Raw genomic sequence first — 13,928 nt, forward strand, 5'->3', positions numbered from 1 at the left:
TTAATTAATTATTGTGAATGTCACTTTGTATACTAGATATGTGTATATATAGCATTTTTTTATCTATCAAACAGTACTAGTATAAAGTGATCCTAAGCACATCTCTTTATAAGTCTTGAAAATTTCTGGCTCCTAAAGAACACATTTAGAATTTACCGCAGTTTGCTGGATGATCGTCATTATTTTTTATTTTTCTAAATATTTCACTCATTTAAAAGAATTTTAAATTTGTAAGACATTGAGAGTGGCAAACTTATTGGTAAGTACATATTGTAGAATCCTTGGAATATATGTAAAAAGAGTAATGCATACTATTTATTTCACATTAGCACTATTTTTTTATTGTAGTTATGGACATCATTATTTCAATAGTTTAACGTATTGTGATATCCACTTTTTAATTATTGTAAACATTTGGATGTATATTCTATTTATTCAAATCCTACTAAACAGTTGTGCCAATTTAAAAGTTTTTAGGATCATTTTCCACTAGTATTCATGGTTGTTTGTCATTTCAGATACAAAATTAAGACTGTATATGCATTTATTGCAGTTAAATATTTATTTATGAACCATTCTCATTTATTTTATATTGCTAACATTTTTTACACATAATAAAACATCATTATAAGTATTTTATTTCACTTTATTCAAACCTTATATTGGCAACAAATAAGTAACCTACGAAAGTCCCATAGATGCAAAACTCTGTATTTTGTCAGTTTTCTAATACAAAAAAATTATAATTACGATGTTAAATAGTTTATTTATTGTCACGAGGATGATATTAAACTTTATTCGCATCTTATTTATCAATTAGTTGATATTTTTTTTTTACAGAAACTGATTTTTTAACATACAGGAAAACTGTTAGTAAAAAGATATGTACTAAACATTAAGTTTGAATGTTTACTATTAGTAGAAGGTCCGAACCTAAAGCCACCTTCACCGAGCCGATAATAGAACGAGATTTATTTTATAATAAATTTCGTATATTAGAAAATATATTAAAAATGGTTTGTCTGAAAAAATCCTGTACATAATATATTCAATTATTAAAAAAAAATGATTTTTCATTAAATTTTGCAACATCGAATAATAAGAAAATTTTATACTGAACTTAAACTAAGAAGCATGTAGAATTTGCAGACATAGGTTTGTCTATTATTTACCTGGACGAACTACTAGGTTGCCAAGGAATAAACAGGTATATCGATACCAGTTACTTTCACTTTATATGATAATAGAAAATATTTTATAACAGCATTATATTTTATTGTGAACACGTTGATATAGGTTGTTTGCAAAAAATTTGATCCTGATAGAGGTTTGCGAGCTTTAAAGATTCAAATTTCAACGCGTATAGAAATCGATGACAGAGTGATCCGAGGCAAGTATACAGTGTAATAATAAAATAATAAAGGACCGAACATTCATTACATTTTTTTATGTATCAACCACGCAGGGTTATTAGTGAGTAATTAATGTTTGATACGAGTGCCGTTTTTTTTCAACCTCCGATCGCTCCGTGCAGACGCTATGCGGGCATGCTCTGTAGGCGACTGCGAAGCTCTCACATTACACACTCTGACATTGTTGACTTTCCGGCGTCCGTTGGCGTTGTGCTACATCCACGTAATCATGTCCGCCATTATTGAAGCTCCATCCAAGTATGATTCGTTTCCTACAAGCTGAAGGCCATAGTGCTGCAGAAATTCATCGGAGAATGAGTCCTTTGTATGGGGAAAACTTCATGAGTGATGGTGTTAAATGGTGTCGAAAGTTTAAAGATGGCCGTAATGATATGCATAATAAAGGGAGCCAAGCACGTAAATCTGATGACCTGGTTCAACGAGTTGACAGAATGGTTAAACAAAACCGCAGATTCATCATAACTGCTTTGTCTACGGAATTTCCAGAAGTTTCAGGGTCTGTCTTGTACTCTACTTGAATTTATTGACGGCAACTTTCTTTGAAGAGGGTATTGAAAAGCTTGTCCACAGGTATGACAAATGTCTCAATCTCTTCGGTGATTATGTCGAAAAGTAACCGTAAGTGTACCAATCTTTTAGTAATAAAATTATTGTTTTTTATTTATAGCCTATCGGAGGTTGAAAAAACGGCCCTATTACATTCGATCGTTAAATCTAGATTTTACTACTTAGTTTGCAGTATTTCAGGTAGTTCATAAGTTTCTTTGGGTCTTCTTGAAGTAGCTATTCCAGTGAATAATGAATAATTGATTTGTTTTCGTTCCTTTTCATATTTTAAACAGTCAAGAGATGTTTTACAGTTAACTCACTATTTCACATGCCGCACATTGATTTGTGATTTCCCGTTAGTAGGTAGTGATGTGTGGATATGAGTATGTCCGATTCTTAGACGGAAGAGGATTACTTGTTCACTTCTACTTATATTGTAGGAGTTATAGTCGTCATAATTTTTAGCGGTTTCGTATGGTTCGTGATGGTTCTGATTTGCTTTTCCTTGCCATTTTTCCTTGGATTTTCTTCTCAAAAAATGCTTTGAAATCGGTATGTACTATATAGTTACTTTTTCTGATTGCTCGTTGTTGTATGCATTTTTTGTTAACCCATCTACTATTTTCTTTTCCTTTATTTCGGTGTGGGTTGAAACCCACATGAATTTAACATTTATCTTATTCATTAACATTATTTTTGTACTTTTGCTGTTCTCCATTAAAATTTCTAAGTATAATTCAAGATCTACAGTCTATCTATTTTGTTATTTTATTATTTGACTTTTCGGCAGTCCACATTGCTTCCCTTTAATTTTTCTCAGAAAGAGCCAAAAAAAGTAAGTTATTGATATTTTGATTTATTACGATATCTTATACAATATATTATCATACTTTTAAGTTTATACATTTGTTTAACTTATGTTATTTTGTTAAATATTAATATTTATTAGTTTTATTATACTTATAAGTTGTTGTAGTATATTTTTGTATTATATTAAATACATTAAATTGTTATGTATTTAATTATTTCGTTTTCAATTTAAATGTCAGTTGCTCCAAAATAACACCGTACTGTTTACAATATGGAGGGTAGTAAGGGTACTTCTACCTAACTATGTGCTGAGCATGCGCACTTTCTTATATTCAGGGTCCCATCAGACACGACTGCAATGTTCAGTCCTGGTACCTGACAACCAGGTAGTTCGTCCAGGGAAATAATAGACAACCCTACCTCTGCACATTCTACATGTTTCATACTTTAAGTTCAGTATAAAATTTTCTTATTATCTTGATGTTGCAATATTTAATGAAAAATCATTTTTTAAAAAATAATTAAAAATATTCTGTCAACCCATTTTTAATATTTTTTCTAATATGGGAAATTTATCATGAAATAAGTCTCATTCTATTATTAGGTCGATTTAGGTTCGGATCTTAGACTAAATTCAAATTTTAAATGCAATTTTGGTTACATGAAAAAAAGTGACACTAGAGAGATAATTGAAATAAAAATATCTTTACCGTAGGTTATTATTAACTGATACTGATACTGATTCTTTATATAATTTCTCGTGAAGGTGGTTTTCTGAAAAACAGTTCAGTTTAATTTTCGATGAATTAGTAGTAAGATCTTCCGATTTCTAACAGCCCTAATTTTTTTAAATAATCGGTAGCATCGCGCTGTTATGTGATTTTTTAATAGTATAGTTAATATTCATCCATCTTCATAATGTGAATAATATTCTAACGATATTAGTGTAAATAATACTATTAATTGATATACATAAAATTACAATACACGATGGCCCAGAATTATACAGATCAATGTCCAGAACTGATAGTATGTCAAAAATTGCCGATATACTTCTTCATGTAAACTTTTTTCTTACGTTGAATAATACTCAAAATATTTTGATAAAGACTTAAAGAAAAGTCGAAACGTCAAAATTTATCTTTCTTTCAAAAAAACTAATTTTAAAACAGAAGAGACCTAAAATCAAGAACATTTAGATGCATTAATAGAAAAGCCTTGTCTATATAGTTCTTTTGCAGTCCCCTTTGTCGCCTTAGCCCTTGATGTCTCTAAAGGATTGCTCCAATCGTTGCTAGCTTTAAAGCAAAGTTTTTCCACTATGTCAAGGACTTTTCCTCATTGTGTTAATAAGTATAGTATTAAAGAATGAAATAAGGGAGAAAGAAACATTTTATAGTGGCGAATAAAGGACTGTACTCTTCCTAATATCTGTAAAACTTTTTCTAGTACCGGGTTCATATGTTGTAATTGTAATAGTTTTATGTTTGTTATAATTTACAAATATTTGGAAAAATTTGTAACATGTCAATCATTCACTTGTTGTGATCTTTTTCCTATAGTGGCTGCTAGGCCTCTGTTACATATAAATATAGACCTCCCAATATATTTGAACTTGATAATTTATTTTAATTTTACTGTAATTGTAACATTTTCCTAATAAATAAATTATAATGTAGTTAAATTTTTTGAGAGAATTTGAGAGAAATAATCAAAATTTCTGAAAATTGTATGGTGATGATAGAGATAAATGCTAGATATTTTATAAACACCTATGGTTCTCAGTCATAGAGCTAAAATTAATATATTTAACTCGAAATACGAATCACAGTTCTTGTTGGATGCCCTGGAAAGTTAATGATTGTCATGTACACTAATGACGTCATGACTAACGTTCACGACGACCCTTGTCAAGAGGTGGTTCGAAGTGATCGTTGGAAGAATTAGCGAAATCTTCAAAACTCAAGCAAGGCAGATTATGAGAATGTATCTCATTATTTAATGCGATATATGATATTAAAGTACTTTTGAAACTCCACTTAAAAATTCAATAACCTACAAATTATAACATAACCTATACCGCTTTCGCTTTATTTTTTTCTCTTTTTCTATTAGTTAATAACTATCTTAACGCTCAAAATGCCTCGTAAGCCATTCCACTTACTTGAGTTTACGATTATAACGCGCTGGACTAAGTGGGAAAGATCTTGTAATTGTCGTGAGTGCCTAGTGAAATGCACCCGTAAATATATAGAGGTCAGCGCATTGTTGCCCAACTGCTGTGTATTGTATAAGATGTATGTTTTGCAGAAATATAAAAAATATTTTGAAAGTTATAGATTTGCATTTGAAAATTATAATTATTTTCGAGAGGGATTCTACCACATGTCTATTCCTGTATATACGGACTTTTGCATCTAAAGAATTGCTTTCTAAACCCTTAAACTAATGCAATAAATAAAATAAATATATGAATAAATTACTACAAACTAATAACTTTGGTGGCAACTAGTTCTTTTTTTGAGCAACGTTCTTTTTCTTCACGGGAGTCTTTTTTATATTCGTTTTTTGGATTTTAACAACTCTCTTTGTACACGGTATAAGAGTACATTGAAGTTGCCTATCTCCATATTTAGATATCCTATCAAGCTGGCTTCCAAATGTACCAGGGGCTATACGTTTCAATAACCTAAAACATAAAATAACAAAAAAGTAAGAATTATTTGTACTAGCTAGAAATAATTTATCTAATGCCAAAACGCTTTTATTGATTCCACTCAGGTTATCAAAATATTTGTATTACTATATTCGAATAACGATTAGACTTTGATAGATTTGATACATTAGTTTATCTATTCCTGTGAATGTTGTTTGCTCATTATTGTATTTTTAATTCTTGATTATCACTTTCTATGGCGTTTATTTTGATGAAATTCCATCTAGTATTCCATATTTTCCTCACTTTTTTTCCAATTTGTTTCTTCTATCCATATAGGACATAATAACGTGGAAATAGATTATCTTAATACTCAAACCTATATTAAAATAATACAAAATTTCTTACTTTATAAATCGGTTGTCCTGTAAATTGAAATTTCTTGCTGTTTTCCTCAATTCACACGCAAATCTTTCTCTGCAATCCTTTCCTTCTATTGCGTTCAAAGCTAATCTAGCAAGTTCATCCATGTCCTCATTTTTATGCCACAATGATGCTTTCTTCGGTTTTTTATTTTCAAATTTTGGTAATATTAACATGGATATCACAAACATAACTGCCATGCCTACAAATCCAGATATTGCCATAAAAAGTGGTTCTAGTCCTTTCTTTTCCTTGTTTTCCTTTGGTTCACTCTCCTTTTTAATTGTAACCTAAAAGTTTTCATTAGAAACATTTATGTAAATTCTCTTCGAATCAGTAACCATTCAATTTTATTAGAAGTAATCCATGTAAAATTGAAGATTAATTACAAAATAATGCAATAAATTCTGTTACTATATATACTTTTCTATCAAATTTTCTAATTTAGTGAGAAATAGTTAATCTGTATTATGTGAAGCATCAGTTTCACAAAGGCGATTTAACGGAAGTGGAACTTTCAACATAACTACCTTTTGACTGTACACCATATAATATGTAATACTTCTATATGGACAGTTTCGATAAATTGAAGCTGTTCCATCTTAGGAAGAATGGCAACGATTTCTCTGTCCTCCAAGGTTCCAGCTCGGTTCTGCGCATTCTCAAGCATGCGCAGTATAGATAAAGTGTCTCAAACAAGAGAGAAAATGAATATTGTCGGCACAGTATCGTAGGGACGTTTTTTCCCATACCAATTGTCCATATAGGAGAATTACATATATGCTCTACATACTTAGCGTTGCCAGCGTTCGGATAAAACCAGATATAGGCGTGTCCGGACAATATAAACGATGTCTGGCTTTTGTTAGGCTTTTTCACAGAACTAACCAAAAAAACGGTAGACTTGTATGTAAATCTTGGCAACACAAATTTAGCTCCGCCACCTGCCAATCGTGACTCTAGAGTAATAAAAATGTGTCATTACAGTCAATTTCAATATGTCATTCGTCATCAATTTCTGAATTGGCGCCACATTTCCTTCTGATTTAGGTACACAGGTAGGTGATATTATCAGATCATCATCATCATCTATCAGCCATCTTCCATCCACTGCTGGATATAGGCCTCCTCTAGTTTAAACCATCTATCTCTATCTTGAGCTGTATGTATCCAATTTCCTACAATTTTCTTTACATCGTCACTCCATCTTGTTGGCGGCCTGCCTCTACTTCTCTTATCCATTCTTGGCCTCCACTCCAATATTCTTTTCGTCCATCTATTATCCGTCATTCGGGCTACATGGCCTGCCCATTTCCATTTCTTTTGGGCTATAATTTCAATATTGTCCTTAACGTTTGTTCTTCTTCTTCTTATCTTACATATCTTATCAGATATGTAATTTATAATTATGAGTTCTCGTTGAAATCGGTTTGATTGGAGAATATACATTCTCTACATATAGTCAGGTTGCAACTTTATATTGATGAGAATTTGTTTTAGAGCTGAAGATCTTATTAGAAATAACTGAAAAATTAACAGCTAAATATCCTTTTCTGTAATTTTCCGTTGAATATTTCAGAATGGACTTGAAGGTAGGTGACAGAGTAAAATTTAGATATAAATATCCAGGCTACAATAGTGAATATATGGAAGGAAGATTAATAAACATTTTTTTCGATTTCTCAAATGCTTTCCTTATGCTTGTTTGTTTGTTTCTAGTTGAGAAAATTTTTGTAAAACAATACTCAACACCAAATTATCGCTTGTGTGAAAATCATTTTCTGGAAAGTGATTTTTCAAATTGCAATAGAAAACATTTGGAGTATCAAGCTATCTCATTTATTCCTATCTCTCATATGCCTTCATTGTCTAATTCCATTATGAAAATCATAGTTATGCCAAAGTTCATGACTGTATACTAAACCAAGAACATTCATATTACATAAATACAGATATAGTAGACACTGATAACATAACATCTGGTAATTTACCTATAGAAGAGCCATTGGAGTTTTCAAATGAATTTTCAGATTCCATTGTTGCAGAGAAAATTAGTAGTTTTGACAAACGAAAATCGGGTTTTTGACTGTAGCTGGAAGTGGCAAGAACATCTAGGAAAATGGTTATGTATCAAGCTCTTGAATAAAACATTCAAAATATCAAAAATGAAAAACAGTTTGAAGAATAACATAGAGCAGTTAAAGACATTGAAGAAGATGTGTGAATTTGGAACATTTGACGTATGGAAGAAAGTATAAATAATGTAACGAAATAATTCATAGATGTAATCTATAATTAGGTAATAATATACTGATAAGAGTACCTCGTGATGATGTGAATGGTACTGATAAGGTGGACGGTGAGTTGTAGTTGAATATTTCCATGGTTTGGATTCTTCTCGAGTAGACTAAAAGTAAAAATAAATTAATTGTAAACAATATTATGTACTCTCAAAAACTATAAATATATACTTACACTGCCGCTGGCCATTTCATCCATAAAACTTTTAACGGGATAATAATAATAGTAATATCCGTCTTCATGTTTAGACTCTTCCCCACCCGGAGGATGCTCGTGGTTGGAATCAGACATTTCATGGTCCAATTCATGGACAGCCGCATGTAAGTATCCGTTGTCTCCAGTGTCTAGTTTCAAGGTCTCTCCTTTTGCTATAGCACTTTCGTAAAGCGCTGCTAATTCTCCTTTTGTTAAACTCAAAGGTGGAATTACCACGCCCTAAAAAATCGTAAGAACTCAATATAATGAAAAAATGAAATTCTCTACATAGAAATCATTTTACTTAATATTGAAAGGTTTCCACATTTCTATTGATTTCTTATATAGGTTTCTAGATTTTTATGATATATCTCCTCTTTCTTTATGTAATCATAATTTCTAAAGTCTTTTAGAACTGCCTATTCATACTTAAATAAATTCTAGTTTAAAATCATTGTTTATAAAATGAATTCTTCTGCAATAACAATACTACAGCCAAATTTCAAAAATGCTTTAATGAAATGACTAAAAAACATGTTATAAACATGATAGAAGAGAACAATTATTGAGTACTATTTTGTAAAAAATGAGCGTTTTAAAGAGAGAGATTCGTTGGGTTGTTTGTGATTTGTATGGAGAGAGAGATATATTAGATTTGGCCCTGATATAGGGTTTCTCCAGATATAGATTCCTCCAAAGGGTAAGGAATAAATAACATTGGAAAACTTAAAATCTCAATTATGCCGAAATATAATATGTTCACCTCTGATGGTGGTGTTTCCTGTCTAGGTGTACTTTTCGTTATCAATGTATCTGCTCTTCGCAATGTTTGTCTGTAATTCATTCTTCGTAGATCCCTCACAGCAGTTTGAAGATAGAGAGAACTTTCTTGACAATTGATACTGCATAGTAACAGTATAAACATTAATATTCGACACATCCTGCAATAAAAAGTCAAATTTATTAAAAATTGAAATGACCCTTGTTTTAAAAAGATATATTTATACATATTTCAAACAAAATTTGTCCCCTCTAGTTCAAGTTACGAAATTACCAGAAACTATTTATAACTATTTTCAAACTCGTGTAAAGTTGCTTCAAAAATGATTGTTAACTAGTTTATATTCCTAAAACTAAAAGGTCAAAAATTTTATATAAAAGCAAAAATATATCTCAGATTGTTACCAGATTTAATATTTGTAAATCAGAGATACAGTAAAAAATGTATTTTTTTCTCGTGAGCTCATTTTGAAAAAAATTGAACGATAAGTTCGAGTTTTTCCTTAGTGTTAGGACTTATCAATATTAGTTAGTTAGTTAGGAAAATATTTGCCCATGAGTAAAATTTCAGCCATTTTGTATGCTCAGTTTCTGCTTGACAATCGTATAAGTGAGTCGTTATGAAACTGAATAATCCAAACATGGCCGTTTCGACTTGACTGACGACGAGTCGATCGGTACGGCTAAAAAACTGCGACAACCAGCGATATTATCGAAAAACTTACCAAATACTCAGCGAGCATCGGATCAGGGTTAGAAAGATAGAAAAGGTTATCAGCACAACAAAAGAACTTTTCTGTATCAATTCATAGCTGTAGATGAAACCTGGATCCACCACTACCTAAAAGTCAGTTGTAATTTCTGGAACCTTTGGTGGTAATAGTGAATTACCACTACACCAACACCCACAATCACACTCTCTGACTTCTTCTTGTTTCCTAACCTCAAAATTTCGGAGGAGTGATTTGTCTATTTTGACCAAAGACGACAATTGTTATTTAGAAGATTTAAAAAAATCGCATCGCGTATATACGGTGAAGGTTACTATATTCAAAAATGAAAATATGGTAAAAAATGTCATGTTTCTTTGTTAGATCGGAAATTTTCCAGGCAACCCTCGTAGAATGTGCCCGCTCGGAACATGAGATTCCGAACGTTCCGATGAAAATTTCAAATTTGAGACCCAAAAACCTTCTATATGTATTAGTTTAATTGCATGTGTCACTTTATATTTCATGCTAAAATATTTTCTAAATTTCCAGCCCTTTATTCAGTTATATAATAGATTTTGGGTCTTCAATGTTAATTGAGCAGATATTAGCGAATTACTTCCTTACAGGAATTTTGCAATAAATTTCAATACTAATAAGCTTTACTGCAAATTACAAAAGTCACAAGCACTAGAAACTTGTTAATTACTCGTCAAAGTTATTCATAAATTCATGAAGGAATTAATAAGTTTTCAACAACAAAAAAACTTTTGAGTTTTAACAGTGAAAGTGATTCGAATTACTGTCCGAATATTCAGATTATGATGGATTAACCCGAGTTTCTGAAAAGCCCTCGTAAATGTGTCGCAAGGTCATGTGAATCCCTAATTGTAATTAGAATGGCATTCAAATTGTTTTTATTATTTCGTAGTTAATCGAGATAAAAATGAAAAAGACTATTTAAATCAATTAAATTCTGTTTCTAATATAAATAAAATCTAGCACCTTCCTAAATACAGTATGTCAAAGAGAGAAAGAATAATCTGGTTGAACATGCAAAACGTCAAACAGCTGTTAAATCAAACAATTCATATAATTGGGTCTCAAAAATTTGGAAATTCTCCGTATAATAACGTTATTAAAATATTGGTGGTCAATAGTCATTTTAATTCAAAGTAGGTTATTCAACAACTTAATTATAGTTCTTCTATTCGAAACGAAATTATGAATAATCTCCTATGGCGAATCAGAAAATATGGTAACAAAATAATTTTAATAATTGTATTCAAACAAGTCATTGCAAGAACGATTCTTAATATTCAAGCACAATAAATAGGAAACGATTTATTGAATTTAGATAGTAATTATGGCCTCAAAATTTTCTCAATTAGTATAGGTACCTCGAGGGTTACTTCTATTACGACTAAACTGTGATTGAAATAAATGCCTTTTTTGCATTGTAAAGTTTTTAACAATGATTAATGATCACATGCTCAATCAAATAGAAACTATTGGATGTGGTCTTTTATAGATGTTAAAATGATCAAATAAGCTAATTAGTGTAATGATCATCCGAAAAATATAAGTTTGACCTTGATACTACAGTGAAATTTACTAATGGAGGATACTGGTATTATGAATAGTTAAATTTCATTAGCAAATTAACATAGGCTATTAAGAAGGATTCTGGGTCGTACTTTATAGACGCCCAACATAGTAAAAAATAAATTACTTGAAAAGGCCGTATTCATTGTATGATTTATTTGTCAAATTTGATTGCTTCTAGCTTATAACTTTTAATTATTCATTAAAAACAGAAATAAAGAATAGGATCTGATGTTTTAAAAACACATAAAGGCTAAATATACAGTTTTTGAAGCCAGTTATGAAATTACTTATAAATGGAACGAATCCTTGCAATCCACAAAGATTGGCATGGTCTACTTAACTAAATCTTTATAACAATATGTAAACAAACAACATACTAACAAATAATGTGGACCACATTATTTGGCAGCCAACTGTAAATTTGGAATTTGGGATTGAAATCAATGTCACATTTCGAAATTTGGGATTTAGCGTTTTTTTACATTTGTTAACACTAAGTATGAGAAATAACACTATGAAAAAGATTTTTTAAGAATTTTTTTCATTCAATACGTCAATTAAGTGCATTGAATACTAGAAAATTGATTGATGATTCTGTATTATTAAACAGATTTATTCTCATCATAACACAGATAGGATTTCTATTCAAAGAATTAATCTCCTTCCAAACTAAAATAATTACGTTCAGACAATTGCGCAATCTACATAAAATGATCATTCTGCTTCGTTATTAACGACGGCCAAAATACCTCAAAATGATGTACCTTTAATATCGGATGTACAACATCTCCGCATTTGTTCGAAAAAATATGGGCTGCTCGAGAATATTTGAATTATCAATATTTTTAACAATCACACATTTTACGCTATTTTTATGTATTGTGTGATTTTTTTTTTCGTAGTCGAAAGGAATTTAATTAAATTTACTGAGAAGACAAGTGTCAAAAGTAAAAGGCTTGATATCATAAAAGTGACAAAATGTTTGCTTAAGTAGTAAACTATTAATATTGTGTTAACACAAAAATTGTGAAATTCATCATGTCAATCGTTATAAATCTGCGACTGCGACATTATTGTTTGGCATAAATAGGGCATAGAGAGTAAAATAACATATCACCAGCATATCATTAAAGTTATTAAAATAACCCGAGCATAAAAAATCAATACATCGAAAACAATAAAAGAATATAAAAAGAATTCTGAAACCAAGTATACGAGGTCTGGCTATTAAATAACGAGACTAGTTACAAAAAAAGGGTTTTATTATAAAAATTATTTTACATTCGAATGCTCCCTTTCAATATACTCCCCTCCCCTCGCCACACACCTTTCCATACGTTTTTTCCATTGATCGAAGCAGTGCCGGAAGTCTTCTTTGGTGATGGCCTTTAGGAGCTCTGCCATTTTTTGCTTTACCGCTTCCATCGACTCAAATCGGGTCCCTTTCAATGCAGATTTTTTTCTAACCCTTCTAACCTTCTAAGGAAATCTGAGCAGACCCGTTAACACGAGAGCTTTTGGTCAGAAGTCAACTTCGCACAGACTTTTGTCATGTGTAATTCCTCGTGTAAAATTTTTCTAACCGTTTCTTTATCGGCGTTTACAGTATCGGCAATCATCCGGATACTCATTCGATTATCTACACGCACAATTTGGTTGATTTTGGTCACTTTTTCCGGACTTAGAAACAGTCACAGTGCGACCTGGGCACTGGTCATTTTCTGTGCTCTATCGGCCTTCACTATAGCGCTTACACCACTAAAAAACACGCGCACGAGATAGAGAATTGTCCCCTTAGGCCTCTTGCAACAATGTTTAGCACTCAGTAGGAGTTTTTTTCAATTTAACGAGAAATTTGAGATTTATAACTCGCTCCTGTTTTTCGTCACACATGGTTTTCGGCACGAGAAAAAAACACGTTCCTTTCAAACCGCTACTACACAAATACTATTGTAGTAACGGAAACGTGTTTTGGGACGTGCATAGACAAGATATCTAAATATCCAACGCACTCCTCGTTTTTTACCCTACCCGACCAGGGCGCCTTCTAGATACGTAGACTCGTTATTTAATAGGACAATAAATATATTTAGAATATTTGATTCTGAGTTCAATTCACTATTGGGATGTGAATTAAATTTCATAACCTAATTTTTTTGAAAAGTATATACAGAGTGATGTGACAAAATTCGTAATATCTGTTATTAAACGAGGTATCAAAAAGTTATTCACATATATAGTAACCAGCTTCAAGATACACATTTTAAAATAGATACAGTCTTCCATAACATTGTACCACACAAAACCTGTTGTTTAATCGAACATCCTTTTTTATATAAAGACATTTTTATACAAATATAAAACCGCCTTCACGCCACTGTTACAACAATAAAAGGCTACAATAAGTTACATGTTATACAGGGTATTTGAAAAGTTATAATCATTTATAGACGAAAATCATTC

The 13,928-nt window shown here is 31.2% G+C and overlaps 1 protein-coding gene across 1 annotated transcript in view; it reads right to left on the minus strand.

The window, feature by feature from the left end:
* Positions 1 to 5,139: 5,139 nt before the first annotated feature.
* The window catches only part of LOC130894731 (uncharacterized), a 39,946-nt gene continuing 31,157 nt past the window's right edge, over positions 5,140 to 13,928 (minus strand). Inside the window, exons 2-6 of the mRNA XM_057801702.1 lie at positions 9,131 to 9,308; positions 8,347 to 8,607; positions 8,195 to 8,278; positions 5,857 to 6,161; positions 5,140 to 5,481 (exon numbers count right to left, since the gene is read on the minus strand). Coding sequence (XP_057657685.1) covers positions 5,301 to 5,481; positions 5,857 to 6,161; positions 8,195 to 8,278; positions 8,347 to 8,607; positions 9,131 to 9,308 — 1,009 coding nt within the window. The 3' untranslated portion in view covers positions 5,140 to 5,300. The remainder of the gene's footprint in view (positions 5,482 to 5,856; positions 6,162 to 8,194; positions 8,279 to 8,346; positions 8,608 to 9,130; positions 9,309 to 13,928) is intronic.

The sequence above is a fragment of the Diorhabda carinulata genome, chromosome 1 (genome assembly GCF_026250575.1).
Source record: "Diorhabda carinulata isolate Delta chromosome 1, icDioCari1.1, whole genome shotgun sequence".
In the NCBI taxonomy this organism is placed as follows: Eukaryota; Metazoa; Arthropoda; class Insecta; order Coleoptera; family Chrysomelidae; genus Diorhabda; species Diorhabda carinulata.